The sequence below is a fragment of the Anomaloglossus baeobatrachus genome, chromosome 4 (genome assembly GCF_048569485.1).
Source record: "Anomaloglossus baeobatrachus isolate aAnoBae1 chromosome 4, aAnoBae1.hap1, whole genome shotgun sequence".
Classification (NCBI taxonomy): Eukaryota; Metazoa; Chordata; class Amphibia; order Anura; family Aromobatidae; genus Anomaloglossus; species Anomaloglossus baeobatrachus.
This window is the reverse complement of record NC_134356.1, coordinates 562191356-562215983: the sequence shown is the minus strand read 5'-3', so window position 1 is coordinate 562215983 and position 24628 is coordinate 562191356. Positions and strand designations below refer to the sequence as shown.

Here is a 24628-nt window from a genome sequence, read left to right as displayed (position 1 = left end):
TGATCGATGGTAGATGTCACACATAACGAGATCGCTAACGGGATCGCTACTGCGTCACCAAACGGTGACTCAGCAGCGATCTCGCTAGCGATCTCGTTATGTGTGACGGTACCTTTAGGGTACCTTCACACTTTAGCGATGCAGCAGCGATCCGACCAGCGATCTGACCTGGTCAGGATCGCTGCTGCATCGCTACATGGTCGCTGGTGAGCTGTCAAACAGGCAGATCTCACCAGCGACCAGTGACCAGCCCCCAGCCAGCAGTGACGTGCAAGCGACGCTGCGCTTGCACGGAGCCGGCGTCTGGAAGCTGCGGACACTGGTAACTAAGGTAAACATCGGGTATGGTTACCCGATGTTTACATTAGTTACCAGCGCACACCGCTTAGCTTAGCGCTGGCTCCTTGCTCTCCTAGCTACAGTACACATCGGGTTAATTAACCCGATGTGTACAGCAGCTACATGTGCAGAGAGCCGGAGCCGGCAGCACAGGCAGCGAGAGCTGCGGAGGCTGGTAACTAAGGTAAATATCGGGTAACCACCTTGGTTACCTGATGTTTATCTTGGTTACAGCTTACCGCAGCTGCCAGACGCCGGCTCCTGCTCCCTGCTCGCTTCATTTGTCGCTCTCTCGCTGTCACACACAGCGATCTGTGTGTCACAGTGGGAGAGCGCCTTTGAAGAAAACGAACCAGGGCTGTGTGTAACGAGCAGCGATCTCGCAGCAGGGGTCAGATCGCTGCTCAGTGTCACACACAGCGAGATCGCTAATGAGGTCACTGCTGCGTCACAAAAAGCGTGACTCAGCAGCGATCTCGGCAGCGAGCTCGCTGTGTGTGAAGCACCCCTTAGTTTCCTTAGCTAATCGGCTCCATTAGCATATTAGTACATCCATGTGGGTGTGCTAATGAATGCGCAGTGTCAGAGGATGATCTCATATACCTCTCTGCTGCCATCGCCGCCCGACGCTGGATTTTGGCTCAGTGCGCATGACCCCGGAGTTTCAGTCATGCGCACTACTTCAGTTTGAAGCCAGGACACGTACATCCGGCTTCATAGTGCGCATGCCCGAAACTCTGGAGTCATGCACACTGAGCCAAAATCCAGTGTCGGGCGACGATGGCAGCGGAGAGGTGAGTGAGATCATCCTGTGCCTCTGCCCTACGGAGCTGTGTGCCTGCCCTCTGCCCACCAATGCGGTGTGTCTGAGCCTGCTCTCCGGTGCTGTGAGTCCGGCGCTGCTGCGTGTCCAGTGCCCGCCCCCTCTGCTGCTGTGTGCCCCGTCCAGTGCTTTGTGCCCCCCCCCAGTTCTGTGTACCAACCTCCTCCCCCCCGAGTTGTTTGCAACCCTCAGTGCTGTGTGCCTCCCCCCCAAGTGATAGCTATGTTCCCCCCAGTGATGTATGTGCACTCCCCCAGTGATATCTGTGCCCCAGCCCCTCTTGTGATATCTGTGCCCCAGTACCTCCTGGGATGTGCATGCCCACAGTGTCTCCTGGGATGTGCATGCCCACAGTGTCTCCTGGGATGTGCATGTCAACAGCGTCTCCTGTGATGTGCATGCCAACAGCGTCTCCTGTGATATGCATGTGTGGCGCCCTGGACAAACCAGGACGTCACAGGTACTGCAACAACACACCCTACACCCCGGTTAGGAACATCAACGTCAGACAAATCCTTGTTGCCTCCCTCCAGGGGCTGATGTCCACACCAGGTGGGGCGGAGCCAGGCAGTTGGCTCCACCCACCGAGGAGTTCACAGTCCTGGAGGCGGGAAAAAGAAGACAGAACAGTTTGAGGAGTTGTAGAGTGAGGAAGTAGTAGTGGAGGAACTGACTGGCCGTGTCCGGGTACGTGGCCCGGGCACCTGACAGCAAGGTTGGCAGATGGTGGTGAACGTCTGCAGGAGAGGCCGATTGACGCACAACCGTGAGGACCGGGGACGGGTGGTGGCCCACCGGTACCGAACCGGGGAGCGAAGAGAAGCCAGCACCATCCGGCAGGGCCTACGGACCCCGACCAGGCTAGGAGTCGCCGTAAAACCGGTCAAATCCGTCAGCGACGGGAACCTCCGGGGTTTCCCAGCAGTAAAAACACGACTGAAGCAACCGTCCAAACCGTGAGGGAGATAAAGCTACCGCCAGAGCTAGAGCTTCCAGGGCCAGAGCCTGCGGGCAAAAGAAGGGCTCCCTTAGCCAACATACCGCTGGGGAGCGGGCTATCAGTGGGAAGCCATTGGGGCCGAAAACCGAACACCGGTGCAGGGAGAGACAGTTACCGCCAACCTACCGGGAGTGACCGCCGCAGCAGTCTGTGGGACTCGTCCATCCAGCCGTTTATTTTACCAGAGACTCCGTGTGCGTTACTGGCTGAGTAAGTACCCCCGTGCCGTCTGGCACTGCGCTGCCCTGCGACCCTGCACCCGGCCAGGCCCCGCAACCCACCTTCCGACCTCCACCACCGGGCCCCGGGACCACCAAAACCCCCCTACCCACGGAGGGGAGAAAACATCTCAGCTGCTCCCTGCCAACACTCCCGGGATCCCCGTACAGAGCAGCGGTGGTGTCCCAACCTCACCACAAACCGTGGGTGGCGTCACGGAAAATATCCCTACACCCAAACCACCCCTTTCACTCACGGGCGAGGAGCGCCGCTCGAGTCCCCGGGATCCGGCCCACCGCTCGAGCCACCGACCGAGCGAGCCGCAGCCGGACCCGAGCAGTGGGTGAGCGCAGCGTCCCCTCCTCCGCCCGCGACACATGCCCCCAGCATCTCCTGTGATGTGCATGCCCCCAGCGTCTCCTGAGACTTATACATCACATTGCAGATGCTGGGAGCATATACATCACAGAAAGGGCTGGGGGCATATACATCACAAGAGAGGCTGGGGCATATACATCACAGTAGGGGCTGGGGGCGTACACATGTAGTACATAATACATACAGCAGTCCCAGCGTCTCCTATGTAATGTACATGCCCCTAGCTCTCCAGTGATGTATGTGCCCCAGTGTCTTCTGTGATGAATATACAGCAGTCCCACTGTATCCTATGTGATAAATGTGCTTCCAGCATCTCCAGTGATGTATATACAGTGTCTGTTATGTGATGTATATGATTTACCAATCTTATTATCACAAAGAGTTGACTGCGCTCCAGACCGAGACAAACTTGAAAAAGCAGCTGTGAGAAGATACATGATTAGTGTCAAACAACATCACAGCCGCACCAAAGACAAGCAGCTCCGGCCGTCACAGTAGGGATGAGTTAATTAATTGTTTGACCAAATATAGCAGGGTCATTTTCGCACTGATAATTTTGTGCGGCCCCCAAAAGGTTGCTAGAAATTTCCAAATTGCCCTCGGCAGAAAAAAGGCACCCCACCCCAGCTTTATTTCATCGAGAAAACAATTTAAAAGGGCTTGTCAGTCTAAAATGAGAAGTCAGTGACAGCAGACTTGTGGAGCCTCACAACGCGCTCTCTCTGAGGATTCTCCGGTGTCAGCAGCGAAATGGCAGTCACATGATCGCAAGTATGCGATATGAATACTACCGATCAGAATATTTCTTGTGCGTTCAATGCAAGTGTACGGCACGAGACCAGAAATAGTCTAGTCGAGTTCTGGCCGGGAGTATGCATATCACATACTTCTGAGCACCTGATCGCCAATCCAGGCACAGACACCAAAGAATCCTCACAGCTTGCAGTGCACAGTGGGTGGATTTGACACAGAGTGACTGCAGACTTGTCGTTTTAGATCAAACAACCTCTTTACGCAAATAAAGCCCCTATACACAATAAGCAGCTGATTGGCGTTTGCCATCAATTCAGACTCCTTGCAGGAAAGCTTGGCCAAGGGCCTTTGTGTTCCTCCATGAAAGAACCAGAGGAGCCTTGCAGCACCTAATCAAGCAGGGAACAAAACTATCGGCCATCAAAAATTGAACGTGGCGGATCCATCTCTTCGACAGGTTGAACTGTATAATGTGTATGGGGCCCTTAAGTATTTGATTAATTAGTATTGCTAAATATGCCCTATTGTGTTTATCTTCTTTTGTCTTAATACAGCAAGGATAGCAGGACATTCATGGAAGCCACCAGAAAGGCAGGAATCCCACTACATGACTAACAGATTTAGCATAGGATACACCGAGAAGGAAGATCAGTTCTTCACCCTAAACCTTATCATGGAGGTATAGAAATTCTCAACAGGTTGCTTTTCTGAAATTATTATTACTAGCTACATCAACAGACGTGTAGACAGGATGGATGATAGGAGAGTAGGCCATGCACTAAAGGGAAGGGATGTCAGACAGGGTTTGCAAAAGAAAACATATATTCACAGTAATGGAACCATTCAGGCCCAGGAAAGGGCTTATATATGCTGGAAAGCTACAGTACCAACACTAAATGAAATTTCTAGGTTCTGGCCCCATAAGACAAACTGTTACCTTAGCTTTAGTTCCCACAGGTTTCTGTAGCTCCCATCGGGTAGTACGAATAGTACTTTCTCCTTGCATCTGCTGGGACACTTTTCCAGTCTGTAGAACCTCAAAAAGGGTAGATTTTCCTTGGCGTGGTGGTCCAACAATGATCATCTTGACAAGGGGGCACCTCTCCGCTTTCCTCAGCTGAGCACGCAGATATGCCAAGATGGTCACAGGTCCTTCACATAAGATGTGTAAGCAGACATACCACCGTACGCTTATATGGGGGTTACCAGTGAGTGATAAGCCACTTACCCTCTTTCCGGATCTCTGCAGGTAGGTTTGTGATGTTCAGGTCTTCAAGGTCTAGCTGCCATAAAGACGCCAGCTGGCCAAGTTCTGGAGGAAGCTCTCTAATTCCTGGATTACTTTATAAAAAAATAAGGCGCTACTGTGACTGAGAGACAAATTTTGGAAACACAAAGAAGTGTTGTCCTACAGCTAGTCACTTGGGTCATATTGCTGGATTACTAAGGGTGCTGCACCCCATTTATCACTTACTTCCCAAGGTAAAGTTCTGTTAGGCTCTTCAGCTGGCATACCGACTGTGGGAAGGCATCTAAGAGATTGTCATTGAGACATAAAACTTCTAGAGATTCTTTCAGACATGATGGAAACTCCACCGATAATCCTGGAGCATAAGAGCACGGCATAAGCAACCATTGTATTTCACATGTCACTTAGATCTGCAGATTATGTCTATACCTGGATCAGTCCCTGTCCTCGTTCTAGATCTGGTGGAGAAAAATGGCATCCGCCTCGTCCTGATCCCTTCCTCACCTCTGCAGAGCAAGTCAATAAAGATTCATATTACAAAAAACAGCGGCTCTATAAAGTAGATTAGTATAACAAGAAAAGCCATACATTTACATAACAAATACTGGGTCAGAATTTTTATTTCAGACCCGACCAACCTTCCGAGCTGATTCCTGGATAAATCCAGACACTTGAGATGGCTGCAGGTCCAGGCGTCAGCAGGGGGCAATGCGGTCAGCTGGTTTCCAGACAGCTTCAATGTCTGTAAAGCCTGGGGAATCAACCAAAAGAAATGCAGATGACATTTTTTGCATCTTATAACTACTGTAAATTGATATAACTCTGCCGCCAGCTTTTTCAAAAGACTCAAATGAGAGAGCGCTTTATAAATCTAGATCTAGGTTTCTTTTCCAATACCATTGGCAAATTATATACTTAGATCACCCCCTTGTGGGCACATCAGTGTACTACAAGTTCAAAAAGACCACTGCAGTAAGAAGAGCAGAATTCTGCTGCAACCAGAGGGATACATTTCCATTAATATGTAAAAACATAACTACTAGAGACTTTTTGTCAATTTTTTTCCACATAATGCTTATATTTTAACATACTATATTTAAATATATACTGTATATGTGTGTATATATATATATATATATATATATATATATATATATATATATATATATATATATATATATATATATATATATATATGCGCGTGTGTGTGTGTGTGGGCACGGTGGCTCAGTGGTTAGCACTGCAGTCTTGCAGCGCTGGGGTCCTGGGTTCATATCGCACGAAGGACAACATCTGCAAGGAGTTTGTATGTTCTCCCCGTGTTTGCGTGGGTTTCCTCTGGGTACTCCGGTTTCCTCCCACACTCCAAAGACATACAGCTAGGGACTTTAGATTGTGAGCCCCAATGGGGACAATGTTACCAATGTATGTAGAGCAGTGCGGAATATGTTGGCGCAATATAAAGATTTGATTTGTGTGTGTGTCTATACATATATATCATATATACACATACATAAACATGTATATATGGGATTGGATTTTTTTGGAGTAATAATATGTCAGCATTATGTGAAAAAAAATTACTACAAAATATTTAGTGGCAAAATTTTCACATATTAGTAGGGAAAAAAAAAAAAGTTAGTTATAGTCTTACAGGAAGTTGGAGCTTTAAACAAAAACACAGTCTAGAAAAAAAAAAATCTAGAATCTAAGTGGCTACAGCAACTGTTCCTTTAAATCTGCATCTTTATTAAACTGCCACTAAATATTTCATAAATCTTTTCTAAAGCATTCAATATTTTTCTCATGCATATTACATGCCATAGGTGTCCATAAATTTAGCGATGTGTAATAATGAAAAATGACACAGGTTAAAAAGCATTGAGCACACTTACTGAAATATAATTAATACTTCGTACAAGAGACTTTGTTGGTGATGACAGCTTTAAGACGCCTCCTAGATGGAGAAAGCAGTAGCATGCATTGCTTAGGTGTGATTTTGGGCCATTGTGCCACACAATGACTTCAAATCTTGAAGGGCCCATGGGCTCCTATGAACTCTGAGCTTTAGTTCCTTCCATACATTTTCTATTGGATTCAGGTCAGGTGATTGAACTGGTTGCAGACAAAGAAAATAAATCTGCTAGAATGGCCGAGCCAGAGTTTCCTTGGCTGTGTGTTTGGGATCATTATCTTGCTGAAATGTCCACCCTCATTTCATCTTCATTATCCTGGTAGATGGCAAAAGATTTACTTATCAAGATTGTCTCAGTATCTTTGTCCATTCATCCTTCCTTTCATTATATGAAGTTTTCCAGTGCCGTATGCTGAGAAATGGCCACACACCATGATGTTCCCACCTCCAAATTTCACTGTTAGTATGGTGTTTTGGGGTGATATGCAGTGCTGCTTTTTGGCCTCTAAACATGGTGTGTATTAATGCATCCAAAGAGCTCAATTTTGGTCTCAGCTATCCAGACAATATTCTCCCAGTATTTCACAGTTTTGTCTAAAAGTTAAGCAAATTTTAAACACGCTTGAATATGCCTTTTGTTCAGTGATGGAATCTTGCGTGGTGAGCATGCATACAGTCCATGGAGGTTGAGTGCATTACTTATTGTTTTCTTTGAAACTACTGTACCTGCTGTTTCCAGGTCTTTCTTTACCTCTCCATAGGTGGGTCTTGGCTCTTGGACAACTCTTCTGATAATTCTTTTCACTTCTCTGTCTAAAATCTTGAGAGGCGCACTTGAACATGGCAAGCTTATGGGAAAATTATGTTGTTTCCACTTCCAGATTATGGCCCCAAAAGCGCTCACTGCAACCTTCAGTAGTTTAGAAATTCTTCCTTAAGCAATGCCATTAGTATGTTTGTTGCGATATTGCAAAGGTTTTGAGACAGCTCACTGGTTTTACCCATCATAAGATGTTTCTTGTGTTGCACCTTAGTAAAGAGACACATTTTTATAGGCCATCAGTTGAACAAGCCGATATTATTTTTCACTAACTGACAGTTTTTCTTTTTAATTACTGATAGATTTCAGCTAGTGTCATGACTTTCCATGCAATTCTCTTTTTTCAGGTGTGCAAAATGTTTTCCCTGTCTCATTATTACACATCGCTAAATTTATAGACATCTATGGATTCATTTATTTGCCTATGTGGATTGGATGGGATGTTACTAACATCTGGCGAGAAATTCAACTCAATAGCAAGTTTAGAAATAGATTTACTTAGAAAATTGGGTGACATGTTCATTTCACCTGCTGCATGCATATATTTACATGTTCTTCTTAATTAACTTTTGTATTATTTCTTTTTACGCATTTGTAACAAACAAATGTCATAAGACAATACATATAACATTTTACCTCCACCTGGAACAGGTCCCTGGGGACATCTCTCAGGGCATTGTCTGAAAAGTCTACTTCTAGCATATGACTCCTCCAAAAGATAGTCAGATTATCAGGGATCATTTCAATACAATTTCTAGAAGCTTTACAATATTTCTGAAAAAAAAAAGGATATGGAAAAGAATTATAAATGAAGTATATTATATATTGAAAATGTTATTACGGTATTATTCTGCAGACCGATAACAGAGGGAGGATGCCATGTTATAACACTCTGATGTGCCATCATGAGGATATAAAGTGAGACTGGAAGCGAATACATAATCCATATATTATGAATGGTATTACTTACAAGAGGGCAGGCCCAGGGCTCCGGGAAGATTTTGAGTTTATTACCACTGACATTTAGACTCTTCAAAGACTTGAAGCAGTGCAAGACGGAGGAGGATAGCTCTGGTAGGACGTTATCAGACACATCGAGATCCTGCAGCCTCCGCAGACCAATCCAGTTGATTCCTTCAGATGAAATAATTACCCATATATAATACATGCACTGTCATTATTATGACCATTTCATAAATGTCAGAATAATCACAATCTCTGAAAGAGGAGCCGTCATCTCTAACTCATAATGTTTTAATATATAGTGTGTCCACCGCCATTAACTTGAGAATGGCGGCAGCTATGGGCATAGAAGTGGTGTCTAGGTATAGTAAAGTCGGCATGTGCTACGCAATGAAACCACCTATAGCGCCACCTGGTGGAAAACAACGGAGTTAGCAGTTTTATCTCGAAAACAGAACGAGATACAGAAAAAAGTGAATTACAAAGTGGTAGGGCATCATCAATTCAATGCAAATCAACACCTTGCATACAGAAATGCTATGATTAGAACGTGTAAAATGGGGAATTACCCTATTATGCAAATAAGCGTGCAACGTCATACCTGACGAAATACTGTAGACTGCTAATAGTGAAGAAGAGAGGAGTAGGAGGAAGGATCCGGCACAAAAGCTTCTTATGGTAAAAGCATCATAACCTTTATTGGAGACATTTAAAAGACAAAATGGTGGAGACCCGAGGTGGTATCAGTGACGGGGAAACTTTACGCGTTTCGGACTTGAATAAAAGCAAAAGAGTCCTTAATCATAAGTCTTATATTAGAGACTCATAAGACTTATGATTAAGGACTCTTTTGCTTTTATTCAAGTCCGAAACGCGTAAAGTTTCCCAGTCACTGATACCACCTCGGGTCTCCACCATTTTGTCTTTTAAATGTCTCCAATAAAGGTTATGATGCTTTTACCATAAGAAGCTTTTGTGCCGGATCCTTCCTCCTACTCCTCTCTTCTGCATTACCGGCTGGGACTTACTGGTGGATTCCGTGCACTCGCTGGATTCTACAGCCTAGGCAAGAGGTGAGCTGAAGTTTTCCTTTCCTCACCCAGACTGCTAATAGTACATACTGTACAGTAAATGGGATTGTTCAAAGGGTTGCCTAACAGACCTCTGTTACGCTGTTTTCTCCAGCGCGACTCATCCGTGTTTAAAAGGATGTTTTTTCCTTTTAGCGACTGATGGGTTAATGCTTCTTTGGCATTTGTGCTTGAAAGCTTTGAACAATACCATTTACTGTACAGTATGTACTATTAGCAGTCCACAGTATTTCGTCAGGTATGATGTTGCACACTTATTTGCATAATAGGGCAATTCCCGGTTTTACACGCTCTAATCATAGCTTTTCTGTATGCAAGGTGTTGATTCGTATTGAATTGATGATGCCCTACAACTTTGTATTTCACTTTTTTTCTGTATCTCGTTCCGTTTGAGATAAAAATGCTAACTCCGTTGTTTTCCACCAGGTGGCGCTATGGGTGGTTTCATTGCGTAGCGCATGGCTACTTTACTATACCTAGACACCACTTCTATGCCTATAGCTGCCGCCGTTCTCAAGGTAATGGCAGGGGACAGGATATGGGTGGACACACTGTATACACAACAATAAAAAAAAAAAAAAAAATCACAAACCATAAAAGTAACTAAATGGCACATTCAAAAAGATCAATAATTTTCAAAATTATGTTACTCTATTACCAAAAATTACACATAACAGATAAACTATAAACAATAAAAATCACAAGTGTGCTTAAAAAGAATGTTGCCAGGTTTTTGCTCCCTCATCTGAGAGCAGTATAAAGTAGAGACAGAAATCCTGATTCCAGCGATGTGTCACTTACTGAGCTGTTTGCTGTCGTTTTGATAAAAATGTTTTTTTTTTGCTGCAGATCTAGCAGTTATACAGAGCTCATGAATATGGTGGACTACCTGGTAGCACAGCAAGTAGTCCACTAATGATAATCTACTGCTGATTAAACTGTGATTTTAATCAAAACTACAGCAAGCAAGCCAGTAAGTAATACATCGCTGGTATCAGGGTCTGTCTCCATATTATGCTGCTCTCAGATGGGACAGCAAAGACCTGATGTTAGATTCCCTTTAAAAGCGCTTTTAAATACAGATTTTTCACTGGAGCGCATGGTTAGCTCCTGATCTGTCCTGCCTGGTGCCCCTGTGCTCCTCTAATGCTGCACAAAGTGCCTAAGGTTGAAGCATTGGTAAGCAAGCAGTCCAGGCCAGTGGTGTGACAATAATGCCGGACCAAAATGTAAATGAATCAGAAGTTCACCGCCACCAAGCAAGCATTCAGCCTGAGAGTGGTTACATAGCTTGAAGAAAAAAAAAAAGACTTAGGTCCATCAAGTTCAACCTTACTCCACCATTATACATTCTTTGTCACTAAATCAAATATTACCCACAATGCCATTTTTACTGAAGAAAGCATCCAACCGTTATTTAAAAGACGTAATAGTGTCAGCCATTACTACCTCTTGTGGTAAGGCATGCCATAGTTTGACTGCTTTAACAGTAAAGAACCCTTTTCTATTCAACTACTTGAATTTCCTTTCTTCCACCAGTAGTGAGTGCCCCCTGGTCCTTTAAATAGTCTTTAGAAGGAATAAGTCATGTGCCAGTCCTTTATACCGACCACACATGCATTTACAGATAATCAATGACATCTCCTCTGAGAGGTCTTTCTTCTACTAATAAAAGAGTATCTAGACTGCATTATTACAAGGAGCAGGTTATAAAGGAATATATAATGAGCCCGTACCATCTTCTCTAAAGAGAGTCGCCAAGAAGTTCTTGGAAGCACAGAGCTTCTGAAGCCGAATCAGATGAAGAAACCCCGGAGGCAGACACGTCAGCTTGTTATTAGAGACATCAATTTCAAGCAATCTAGAGACAACAGGGACATGGAGATAAGTCCTCGAACCAATGACTAAATGTGTCATGACCAGGATGCAAGACATACACACCCAGAGCAGATGATTTCCTCCGAGCTTTGAACACTGGGTAGATCACATAACTGGTTGTCACTTAGATTCAACTTTTGTAAATTGAGAAGCCCCCAAGGAACGACCGATGGAAGTGAAACCAAGCAATTAGAGGAGATATCCAGCTCTCTTATCTGGCAGGAAATGTCGATAAACCAGTCAAGATCAACCCAGGGCAAGCGAAGACTGGACCACTTCACGCAGACGCTCTGCGGAGAGACCACAGGAATTGCTCCATTACTATCATGTGGACGAGAGGAGAACAAGAGATTAAACATTTGTACATTTCCTGATTAGTTTTCTGATCTTGACCTCTCTAATGACGATTTGCATAATCTATACTATACTTCGGTCATAGATATGAGAAAGACTTCTGATCTCTGCCCGTTATGTTTGGGTAATACAATTGAGATCTGCTCATATACTCTCGCTAAGGTGACGACCATCTAACTTAGAAACTGATTTTTTTTCAATCTTATGCGGACCACTCTGTCAATTGACCCTTTTACAATCTGGTCTGTAAGCTAGAATGGGGAGCCACTCACAAATAATGGCTGTCGCTCTGGGAGATTCGATGCATCCATGTAATGCATTGTGAGGGATCTATTTAAAGGGGTTCTTAGAACATGAGATAAAATGAAGGCTCCGGTATCTGAAGTCCGTCCTAATCACGTGTCAGTACGGGCTGCCAACTGAAGATATACAAGAGCTGTATCACACACACCAGTCAGGCTGTCATATGTGAACAAATATATCTTGTCCTCGCTAACCACAACAAGGCTTTCTCCAGGATCATTCTCCTCAATGTTACCGATATCGCTAGCGAACGTTCCCGCCCCCATCGGTTGTGCATCACGGGCAAATCGCTGCCCATGGCGCAGAACATCGCTTACACCCGTCACACGGACTTACCTTCCCTGCGACGTCGCAGATGCCGGCAAACCGCCCCCTTTCTAAGGGGGTGGTTCGTGCGGCGCCACAGCGACGTCACACGGCAGCCATCCAATAGCAGGGGAGGGGCGAAGATGAGCGGCTGGAACATGCCGCCCACCTCCTTCCTTCCTCATTGCCGGTGGACGCAGGTAAGGAGATGTTCGTCGCTCCTGCGGTGTCACACATAGCGATGTGTGCTGCCGCAGGAACGACGAACAACCTTGCTACTCACCAAACAACGATATTTGGTGTTTGAACGACCTCTCCAAAACCAACGATTTTTACCTCTTTTGCGATCGTTGAAGGTCGCTCGAAGATGTCATAAGCTGCGATGTCACTAACGACGCCAGATGTGCGTCACAAACACCGTGACACCGAAGATAAATCGTTAGCGATGTCGCAGCGTGTAAAGCCCCCTTTAGAGTTGGTTGCAGTCAGTCTCCGTGCACTGCTATATAGCTGTCATACTGTCAGAGAACGGGGATGTAGCTTGAGATCTGCTTGTCAAGCACAACATGGATCCAAATATTTCTTCACACATCACAGCCAGCTGAGGTATGTGTGATACAGCTCTTGTAAGGTGAAAAACAGTGCAGGCTGCAGACTGAAGATATATAGCTCATCACGACGACCGGCTGCGGTTTTAATTACACCAGGGACACCATTTTATCTCATTCTAGCAGAACACCTTTAAAGAGCTGCACACAATACTATGTCTGTTAGACTAGACAGTCCACACTGTGCAGAATTATTAGGCAAGTGAGTATTTTGACCACATCATTTTTTGCAGAATTTCCAAATCCAAACTGTATAAACAAATGCTTTTTGAATAAAGTATATCAGGTGATGTGCATTTGTGTATTGAGGGAGGATGTGGCCTAAGGATAACACACTAGCAAACTTGTTTTCTTCAGGCAAGAGGAGCCTGAACCTGAAGTCAAATATTGTTACAAGTCTTACAGAGGGAGGCAGCACTCTTGAAATTGCTAAGATATTTAGGCAGGATCACAGAACCATCTTTGGGCACTGAAGACCTTCTACTTCTGGGCCCTCCAGTGAGGCTGCAGTTCTGGAATATGACAGCACTGAAGGATACTGGTTTCCTGGTCACTTCAAGTTTGGTTCTTCTCAAATTTTTGGCAGATAATTAATAGGCGTCTTTTTTCCTTAACATGTTTTTGGGACCCTGTTCATTATTTGTTCTGTGATCACGCCCCAATATTTTAGCTATTTCAAGATGGCTGCATCCCTCTGTAAGACTTGTAACAATTTTTGACTTTTCAGAGTCAGTTAAATCAAATTTTGGGCCCATTTTGCTTGAGGAAAACAAGTTGCCTAATAACTCTGCATACCTTGATAAAAGGTCGTCTTGTATCATTAGGCCGAACCCTCCCTCATTACACAAATTCATATTACCTTCATCCAATAAGCATTCCCATTTATATAGCTTGGAAGTTGAAAAATCTGCATACAAATGGTGATATGGTCAAAAACCTCACTAGTCTAATAATTATATAATTATAATTGTGGACACAGTCTATATACATTCCACCATCCAATTCCTCATTTAGAAGCACTGTAAATTTTCCTTACTCTGTTCTGCTCGACAGGTAGAATCTGCAAAAATTATGACAGGTCATTTCAGATGTCCAGCTCTACTGTTCTCAGTACCATTCCTATAATAAACCAACATTGGCCCAACAATACTTTTGAAGAAACACTGCTGCGAAACGCGCGTCGGGGGTGCTGCTATCATATGGTTTGGTAAATAGTAATAACTAATAGGTCACAGAATATGCGAATACTTTTCCCCTTTGGAGATTAAGATTGCCTGTAATATATTACAATAGGAATGTTCACTGCACTAGCAGCTGAATGTTTTCATCTCTCAGAATTGCTGTGACAAAATAAGATCTTGGAGTACGAAGTATTTGCATTTACTCTATTATACTCCATCCCTTACGACAATCCTCAGATATTTTATATACCGTATATGTAATCTTACTGCCTTCTAGTGGTTTCTCGTATAGCTTCTCCATTGAAAAACAGAACATATACAATTAACGTGAGATGCCACCTAATGAACCTCCGGTATACTGATGTGCACTTCTGTATGCATTTGTTATGCATTTTGTGGCATTGTCAGAATATACTCTCTTGCTCACGTTTATTATATATATATATATATATATATATATATATATATAATAAACGTGAGCAAGAGAGTATATTCTGACAATGCCACAAAATGCATATATATAAAAGGATTTTTGTGTACTCACCGTAAAATCTCTTTCTCTGAGTCCTCATTGGGGGACACAGAACCATGGGTTATGCTGCTGTCACTAGGAGGCTGACACTAAGTAGACAGAAAAAGTTAGCTCCTCCCCAGCAGTATACACCCTGAGCCGGAGGCGGACTCAATCAGTTTTGTGCACAAGCAGTAGGAGGAGAGCCAAAAAACCATAGATAAGACAAGGTAAAAATTATAACCAAGTAGCCGTGTGACGAGTGGCCTGGGAATATGGACCACTGAGGCAACAGGCAGGTAATAAGTAACAAAGACACAAGCAGGGTGGGTGCTGTGTCCCCCAATGAAGACTCAGAGAAAGAGATTTTACGGTGAGTACACAAAAATCCTTCTCTCTATCGTTTCATTGGGGGACACAGGACCATGGGACGTCCAAAAGCAGTCCCTGGGTGGGAAGAGAACCATCACCTGAGATAGGCAGGAAACCACTTCCTCCTGTCGGGCTTGACCCAGACCTACAAACCCTACCTTGTTACAGGTGTGCTACTGCCGGCTGTCAACCTTACATCAAGACTGGCCTCTGCCAAAGCTTGGGTGTGAACCTGGTAGAAACTAGTAAAGGTATGCCGACTAGACCGGGTGGCGGCCCGGCGGACATGGTCGGTCGACGACTGAAGTCCAATCATCCAAGAGGCTCCCCTTGGACGTTGGAAAGCGGCGGAGGTCCGTTTTCATGCGATAGGCTTCACATATGGCAGAATGGATCCATGTGGCAATCTTGGCCCTGGGCACTGGCATGCGCCTCCTGGAACCGGGTGAAAAGATGAACTGACTGTCGGTGTAAACCGAAAAGTGCGGTCCTGAAAGACATAAACGACTGAGGGCTCGTACCAGCACAGGAACGAACTAGGCCCCTTTCAGGCTGAGAGAAGAGACTAGGACCGAACCCGAAACCCATTCTCCATATCTGGAAGGAACTGCGAGCTGCTTTGGACCGAAAAGGAGGGCTGTGGCCAGAGCACCCCCCTTGTCCTGCTGGAGGACCCGGAAAAAAAAGGGGGGAAAAATGACAAGAGAAGGCTGTCCACCCTGATGCCCCTTTGTAGCAAAGCGACGGCCACGAGGAGCCCACCTATCAAAACAGGTGAGAGCAGGAAGAACTCGGAAAGGTCTAAACAGGGTGCTTGGAAGCGAATCCATCGCTAGATCAAGGTCCCATGTTTCCAGAGGACGGTGATGCCGCCGAGCCAGATGGACGCTTCTCTGAGTGAAAATCTTGATCGTGGGACGAGAAGTGAGAGGTCTCTGAAACCGAAATGACCGAGTCGACACCTGGCCCTTAGAGGGATGCGCGAGAGAGCCGCATGCAGATCTGACTGCAAGCATGGCAGCAGTGAAGGAAGGGAGAGAGGGAGAGAAGAGAAGATGTGCTCCTCCCACCACCGGAGGAGCTCTTCACGTGTGGTAATAAATCTTCGAGGAAAACGGTTTCCCGGCCTTCATCATTGACTGCATCCTTCTTGCCAACCGGCCTGTGAGAGCTAGTACCCGGGATCCACTAGTAAGGTCGTCAAACTTAGGACTTCTGAGTCCTGGAGGAAGAGAGGGCCCCGACACGGAAGAACTGGACGGTCTGGAAGGCGCCACGGGCATCTACGAGGAGTTGAGTGAGTTTTGTGAACTATGCTAGCCTGGGCCACTCCAGAGCCTCTTTCTGCCTTGGTCCATCTTGAGAACCCTCGAGATCATGGGAAGCCGTGGGAAGATGCCCGAGAGCCTGAACTGGCTTCACGACCGGGCGATGGCATCGTCATCTAGCCCAGAGAAGGGGGCACCCTCGATGCACCGCTGACTTGAAGGCTGGATCGGGAGGCCAATAGGTCCTCGACTGGAGGTCTTCCTTCGCCGGAGATCTGGCTGGTGACTTCCCTGTTGAGGAGCCATCTGCCTAAGCGAGGCCTTTCCTGCCGAGAACAAAAAACGGCCGTCCAAACGTTCACGCTAGGGATGCGGACTGCCGAGATTAGAGAGTGAAGAGATCCGGCGCAGAGCAAGGTCTTCTTGACCTCTTCCCTTGCTATGACACTCACTGCGCCTCCCTGGTGGATGATGCACGCCACCGCTGTGGCATGGTCCGACTGGAACCTGACTGGGCAACCTCGTCCCAGTGAAGAAATCGTAACCGGGTGGCTCTGATTTCCGGACGTTGAAGGGGAGACAACACTCTAGGGGTGTCCGTCGGGACCGTGCTGTGGGATGGTGGAATAGCATACCCTAGCAAGGGAGACTGGTGACGGTTGATACTATCCTCCAGAGGGGAAGGAGAGGGGACCTTCCCAAGGGACGGTAGCGAAGCCTGGTCCACTAGGAAGGGATTGGCGGGTCCCCAGCGTAGACGGAACCTACCTGTCTCTGTTCTTCATGGGGTCCGCTGGAAGGCAAAGGATGAAAACTGGTAAGTGAACCGCCGCTATCACCGCCACCAACTGCCGAGGATTCGCATCTCAAACCCGCTGGCACCGGGCGCGGATGGCAAGGGTACGCGGGACTCGGTGCAGGGAGAAAACTACTCCTGCGTGAAGAGTAACTTCCCTTGGACGGTCTGGAATACCGTGCCTAAAGGAATGATCCACCGTGCCGGGGTCTGAGAGGACTCCATCCGGTAGCTCAGCTACCCTAGTGGCGAAAAAGTGACGAGACAGTCTAAACATCAAGACGAGAGTCCTTGCAGGAAGAACTCTGGACCACCAGGTCGTTTCTGGGCGGAGTGAACCAAGCCGCCCTGTAGAGTAGGATGTGCAGGGACAGAGGTGCCCTGACGGTTGCGGCGCGAACGGACTGGAACCGAGCGGTGAGGCGACGATCCTGATGCGTCCGGGCCGATGCTGGGAAAGAGATGTACTCTTCCCTCACGTAGCCTAGGGGAGAGATGTACTCCTCCCTCACGTAGCCTAGGGGATCCACTGGACTAGCCTATCTCCGAAGGGACGTTCACCTAAGGGCGGAAGGGAAGTCAGCGACTCTTTAGATGTCGCCACCGCGTTCCAGATCCCAAGTCATAGGGCTCGACGGGTGGTCACACTGCTGCTAGAGGCTCAGGCCGTGCAGCTGGCAGACGCCAGGGTGTAATACTTATTCTATGTTCTGAGGATTTCGATAGCGTAGGGCAATGACAATCAGAGACGAGTTCCGGGTACAAGATGTTTTATAGTATGCAACCACGGTAGATACAGAACAACACAGCAACACAATAACACATGCAATACTTTCCGGAATCGACGCGGAGGGAATTCCCGGGACCACGCACCGGACTCCCCCAGGGAGACCACCAGAGCGAACCCCTATACAGGGACTGTCTGGCAATCTACCCCGGAAGGCCTAAGTGCGCAGCAGCCGGGATAAGGAGCAAGCGGTAAAGTCAATGAGTGTCCGTACGGGAAATGTTTGTCCAGAATGGTTACGAACCAATAGAGAACCAGGCGGAGTGCTGACCGAAGATGGTAAACAGAATCCGGGCACAGCCTTGAAGAGCCGGGTACAGTCCAGAGTCAATCGGTAGGTAGTCTTTTAGGGGAATCCAGAGGCAATCAGGAATAAGCAGCAACACAGCAGGAGCACACAGCAGGCAGTATACTCAGGCACTGGACTGGACTTAGAGGCGGCCTTTTAAGCAGCTGGACAGGAAGTAGGGCAACAGAACGGTAACCTCCATGTTAACCGAGGGCAAGGGCAATCAAAAGAGAACTGGAAAACCTGGAAACCTGACACAGGGGTTGCGATGAGAAGGTACTCATCGAAGATGTCAACCAGTTCTGGGTCGGCATAGATGGAGCGTAGTCCGCTGCGTAGGGTGTCCGCGGAGTCCCTGAGGGGCGTACGTTAGAGACGAGAAGCCAGGCGGAACACTGGCGGGTCGACTAGAGGGTAGCGTGCCCCTTCCTTTCGGCGCCCTTTGGAGAAGGGGTAAAGATAAATAAAGGGACCTACCGCTGGTAAACGTTGTGTCCGGGTATTGTCCGTAATCACACTGCGAAGTCTGGATGACCAGTGAAAACCGCAGGGGCCCGCCACCTTCGTCGCTCCAGGGTAGCATGCCCATTCTCTCCGGAGCCCTTTGGAGAATGGAATAATGACAATGACAAGACTTACCGCTGGTAAACGTCGTGTCTGGTTGTTGTCTGTGATCACGCAGTAACTCAGCGAACTCTGGATGTCCTCTGAATACATCAAGGGTCCGTCAAACGCCTTAAAGGAGACCTGTGTGCACGGAGAGAAGAGGGCTGTCCGTACCTTTACGGCTTGACTCACCATCTCTATCAGGCTATTCGTCATGCGCCAAACATCCGGGTCCTGCTCGGAGTCCAGCAGAGGTGGAACGCCTGGGCCATCTCCCGAGAGGTCGAAAGGCTACCAGAGGAAAGGCAATCTGGACCTGGGGATTAAGGTGAAACCTGGGGGGCAGGAGAAGACGAGACCTGGCGGTTCCGCTTCGATCAGAGGAAAGGGTCCCTGGTACGGCACTCACCACCCCGAGGGGATTGCGCCAGTCCTGTGGATGGTATGACAGAGCGTCGGCCGGGGACGCAGCGCATGCGCACCAACCCGAGGGACGTCAGCGAGGGGATTTATGGCCTGAGACAGGAGCGCTAACCAGCCGGCAGGGGCGGGATACCGGGGCGTGCGGTGCCAGGGGCTGCGGCAGTTGAAAAAACTAATTGACATATTTGGGGGAATTCACAATTGAGGGAACCGCAAACTTGAGCTTACCGGTCTAAAATAACTAATATCTCAATGCTCTGATGGCTCTATATACTAACCCTATTAAGATGTGTATCTCTGATGCAAACCAAGTGCCCGAATAAGTACTTGGAAGAGTTAATGTATATCTACATACACTATAATAAACTCAATTCACATATATTGTAATAAACTCAACCAGTGATAAAAAACCCACTATCGGTAAATGATTGTGGCCACTTTGGTTCTATTTTTCCTGATATAAGGGTTGCTGCAGCCGCAGTAATTCGCAGACCAGGAGTCTGCCATAATTCCTTTTTTTTTTTTTTTTTAAATGGATGCTGAGGAGGCTGGAGGCGGGCCGAGGAGAGCGGGAAAAAACATCCACCGCCCCCCCTGTGATGCCTGGGGCTGAGCGGAGGGCGGAGACGGAGCGGCCGGCGGCCAATAGCGCTGTGGCGGGGGCGGGCCTGGGATGCCGGGGACAGGGCCGAAGCCGGGGCCTAAATTTTGAAGCTGCCGGCGCAGGGAAAGAGACCGGCGGTCCTGACTGCGAAACAGCAGCGGCGCAGCAGCGATGTCCGGATGCCGGCAGGGAGCTCTGCGTGCGTGCACTCCGCCGCCCGATGGGACATGGCCGGGGCGCCCGGCGACTAGGCCAAGACAGGGGCCTAAATTTGCAGCCGCTTGAGGAGGAGAAGGTAGGAGAGGGTGTCCTACCTGATCAGCGGCGTCGGATCTGTCCAGTGTGCAGGCTCTGCACATGGGCCTGTGTGCTCCGCACACCGAAGTAATGGCTGCGGGCACCAGGGAGAAGAATGAGGAAGGCAGGGAGGTGGACGCCGGTGGGGAGTCCCTCTGTACCTGTAGCAGCGCTGTGGGCCCTGTGACGGGGGTGTACAACAGAGCAAAGGATGGACGAGGCCGAGGGACGATCCAACAGGTTTATTAACAGGAATACAAGAACAGCACACGATAAGTCCACGTAAAACAGATTCGGGGGCCCTTCCCGACAATCCTCGGACCGGATAACAAAGCAATCGTCCTTACAGTAGTCCAAAGAGTTCCACACAATCCCACGGGCCGCCACACAGGCCTAGCTCCGTCCGTGTCCACAGCCACCCAGGCTGGGCTGCTCCTCTCTTCAAGTTTCAGCTCACTCTGCAGTTACAAAAAGGGAAATGCATTGTCTGTGCTCCTTGACCAGCCCACCATGTTCAGGGGGTAGGGGTCACACATCCTATCATCAATGGTTTGGTCCATCACAGGGCTCCAATATGTCTGCCAGCCACAGTAGATGAAGGGATCCCCTGCTGTGCAGAACAATGACTATTCCTTCACTGGCCAATGCAATTACAGATTAGATACACAACTCTGGAAAGAAGAGGACAGGCTATTTACATAATCACATTAGATGCCAAGACTACAATTGTATGAGAGAGACACATTGAGACCAGTAGCTCCCCCAAGGAAATACATGAATTACAACTAATACAACCAGGGAAATATACATATCATGACATAGTATCACAGCATATACAGTGAGAGGGTAAATTACATCTTCACAATCCCTCCCCCTCCCAACTTGTGTACGTACTAGGGACCTCTACAGGTCACTGGTTAAGTACACACAGGCAGAGCGTTACTTACATGTGGCTTCATGCAGCCACGAATTGGCATCGTAGCTCTCCCACATCATTGCCCAGGAGAACAGCTGCAGGCAGACCACCCATCACCCCAACCACACATCGCCTGACCCCAAAACCAAAGTTCAGATCCACAGTGGCTGTGGGAATAGTCCTCCATTGTCCACCAGCCAGTTCAATGACAATCCCAGGTCCTCTATGGATTGCCTCAGGCCGAACCACTCGGGGATCAGCCAGTGTGAGGAAAGCACCCGAGTCACAAAATCCAACAAGTCTCTGTCCATCCAGCACAACCTCCTGCAAGTGCTTACCTCGATGAGCAGAAGTCGTCATAACTGCGGGTCGCACCCCGTAAACTCCTGGTGGTGCAACATGGGGGGCTGAGTCACTAGGCCAGTCCTCACATAACGGTGCCACATCTTCCTCCATGGCACTGGGCTGTAAATAATTAACAATCCGATTGGGTGCAGGATCAGTCCTCATTTGAACAGCTGGGCAGGAGACTTGCCGATGCCCTGGCTGTCCACATTGATAGCATCTGAGCTGGGTCTCCCTCCATCCAAGGCGTCCTCTTGGGTAAGGGGTAGGGGAACTTGGAGGCCGGCTCCCACCTGAAGGTGCTGTAGGGGTTTGAGGATGATTCCTCCATGGCCTGGCTGGGCATGAGGCCTGCAAATGCCTGGGATGCCTACAAACATAACACCTGCGCTCTGTTACTTCCTCTCCCCGGCGTATTCCAGAAAGTGCAGTAGAAGCAACTGGAGGCACATTAACACGGGTATCAACATGTGGTGGCTTAGAGGAACGGGGAACAATGGGGACAGAATAACTGGGGGCATCCGGTGTTGTGGAGCTGTTAGGCGTCTCTCCATCCTCCAACAGAACCCTCCACTGAGGCTTGATGGTGAGAGCCTCATCAGCGAGAGCAGCAGCTTCCTCCACTGTCGCTGGTTTTCTCTCACGCACCCATTCCCGGATCTCAGCGGGGCACTGGGCAAAGAATTGTTCTTTTAGGATGACCTGGAGGAAGGTCTCCCAAGATAAGGCCTCCTCTGCCTCCAGCCAGCGATTACATATTTGTTTGAGTCTATGAGCATATATCTTAAAAGACACTTCCCCATCACAGGCTAAAGCACGGAACTGAGTCCTGTAAGTGTCTGGGGTCACAGCATAATGTTTTAGAATAGTCTGTTTAATCTCCGCATACTCACAGTTCCACCGAGGGTCCATAGCTCTATAGGCTTCAGCAGCTCCCCCCTCTAGGAGCCCAACCAGATGCCGGACACGCTCCCTGTCCGGGACTTCCATTAATCGACACTGATGCTCAAAGTCCTGGAAGAAGCCCTCAATGTCGCCTGCAGCCTCATTAAACGGCTTAAAGTCTTTGCGGGACACCCTGGGAAGTTCCCTCATGATGGGTGCTGGGGTTACAGTCTGTCTGGAACCTCTCGCGGCTTCCACAGCGAGCTCCTTATCCAGCAGTGCCATCTCCTCCATCCTGCGCTCCTTCTCTTTAGCTCCACGCATGGCCTCCCTCTTATCTTCTATGGTGGTCTCCTCTCCCAGCAAGGCCATTTCCTCCTCGTACCACACAACCCACTAACTTTTTTGGGTATTTACCTCCGGCTGCCGTCTTTCTTCCGTTTGCTGTGAGGATCCTTCCTCCACGTCATTTTGCGAGCAGACTCCTTCTAGCGCCTCAATCAGCTGCTCCTTGGAGAGTCCTTTGAAACGAACTCCTACTTCACGGGCCTTTGATTGCAGGCTCCCCAAAGTCCAGGCCTTGTACTCTGCAGTGCTGGTTCCTGATGTTGAGCCATTGTCCTCCATTCCTTCTGCTCTGATCCCAGCGCTGCCAACCAGTTTGTGACGGGGGTGTACAACAGAGCAAAGGATGGACGAGGCCGAGGGACGATCCAACAGGTTTATTAACAGGAATACAACAACAGCACACGATAAGTCCACGTAAAACAGATTCGGGGGCCCTTCCCGACAATCCTCGGACCGGATAACAAAGCAATCGTCCTTACAGTAGTCCAAAGAGTTCCACACAATCCCATGGGCCGCCACACAGGCCTAGCTCCGTCCGTGTCCACAGCCACCCAGGCTGGGCTCCTCCTCTCTTCAAGTTTCAGCTCACTCTGCAGTTACAAAAAGGGAAATGCATTGTCTGTGCTCCTTGACCAGCCCACCATGTTCAGGGGGTAGGGGTCACACATCCTATCATCAATGGTTTGGTCCATCACAGGGCTCCAATATGTCTGCCAGCCACAGTAGATGAAGGGATCCCCTGCTGTGCAGAACAATGACTATTCCTTCACTGGCCAATGCAATTACAGATTAGATACACAACTCTGGAAAGAAGAGGACAGGCTATTTACATAATCACATTAGATGCCAAGACTACAATTGTATGAGAGAGACACATTGAGACCAGTAGCTCCCCCAAGGAAATACATGAATTACAACTAATACAACCAGGGAAATATACATATCATGACATAGTATCACAGCATATACAGTGAGAGGGTAAATTACATCTTCACAGGCCCCATCATAAATCCAGACGCGCTGCGGAGGTCCAGTCCCTATTGCCAAGCCCCTTGCACCCTTTGGGGTGATACCGCAGGGTGAATAGGGGGTGCCCAGGAAGGTTCTGCCCCGCGTGCCACCCCGGGAGTGGTACCACGGAAAATGGACGGGGGAGAGGGCCCGACGTCTCAAGCCTCTGCGACCCTGGGGAGTGGTACCCACAGGGCTGCGAAAGGATGAGTGAAGAAAAATGACGATATCTGTGGAGACAGAAAAGTACAGGATGAGAGCGACGAGCGTCGCCGAGAAAAAATGAAAAAAATACGCAAAAATCAAGTGGCTGAAGGGGGCCCAGCCGGCCCACATCAGCCTCCCACGACACTAAGCAAAAAACTGATTGAGTCCGCCTCCGGCTCAGGGTGTATACTGCTGTGGAGGAGCTAACTTTTTCTGTCTACTTAGTGTCAGCCTCCTAGTGACAGCAGCATAACGATAGAGAAATTATATATATATATATATATATATATATATATATATATATATATATATATATATATATATATATATATATATATATATATTATATATATATATATATATTATATATATAATTTGTCTCTATAGATATAGAGAGAGAGATATAGAGATAGAGATAGATATATATATATATATATATCTAAGATAAACTTTTAGCTTATACATATACACCGTATATATATGAGAAGGTGCACCAAATCCAATAATGCGTCATGATAAGAAACACTGGGTGAACACAAAACAATAAATAGTAATAAGATATAATTTTTATTTTCAAAGTACAGTATGTATAAAATTAAATTGAGATTAAAAATGCAATATTTTGGAGTCTGTGTACTTATAGGAATTGTAGCTTTCCAATAATACACTGTGTGCATAAGTACTAGGCAAGTTGTATTTTAGAGGATTTTTTTTTATTATTGATCAACAACTATGTTCTCCAAGACTAAATAAATATCAAAGCTTAATATTTTTGGAAGTTGG

At 47.5% G+C, this 24628-nt stretch overlaps 1 protein-coding gene across 4 annotated transcripts in view; it reads right to left on the bottom strand.

The window, feature by feature from the left end:
* LRRK1 (leucine rich repeat kinase 1) overlaps nt 1–24628 on the bottom strand; it is a 171360-nt gene that overhangs the window by 100146 nt on the left and 46586 nt on the right. For all 4 annotated transcript variants that reach the window (XM_075346006.1, XM_075346009.1, XM_075346007.1 and 1 more), the window contains exons 6-14: nt 11492–11718; nt 11287–11411; nt 8467–8630; nt 8133–8270; nt 5400–5512; nt 5191–5267; nt 4987–5116; nt 4741–4853; nt 4450–4664 (exon numbers count right to left, since the gene is read on the bottom strand). In XM_075346006.1, coding sequence (XP_075202121.1) covers nt 4450–4664; nt 4741–4853; nt 4987–5116; nt 5191–5267; nt 5400–5512; nt 8133–8270; nt 8467–8630; nt 11287–11411; nt 11492–11718 — 1302 coding nt within the window. The remainder of the gene's footprint in view (nt 1–4449; nt 4665–4740; nt 4854–4986; nt 5117–5190; nt 5268–5399; nt 5513–8132; nt 8271–8466; nt 8631–11286; nt 11412–11491; nt 11719–24628) is intronic.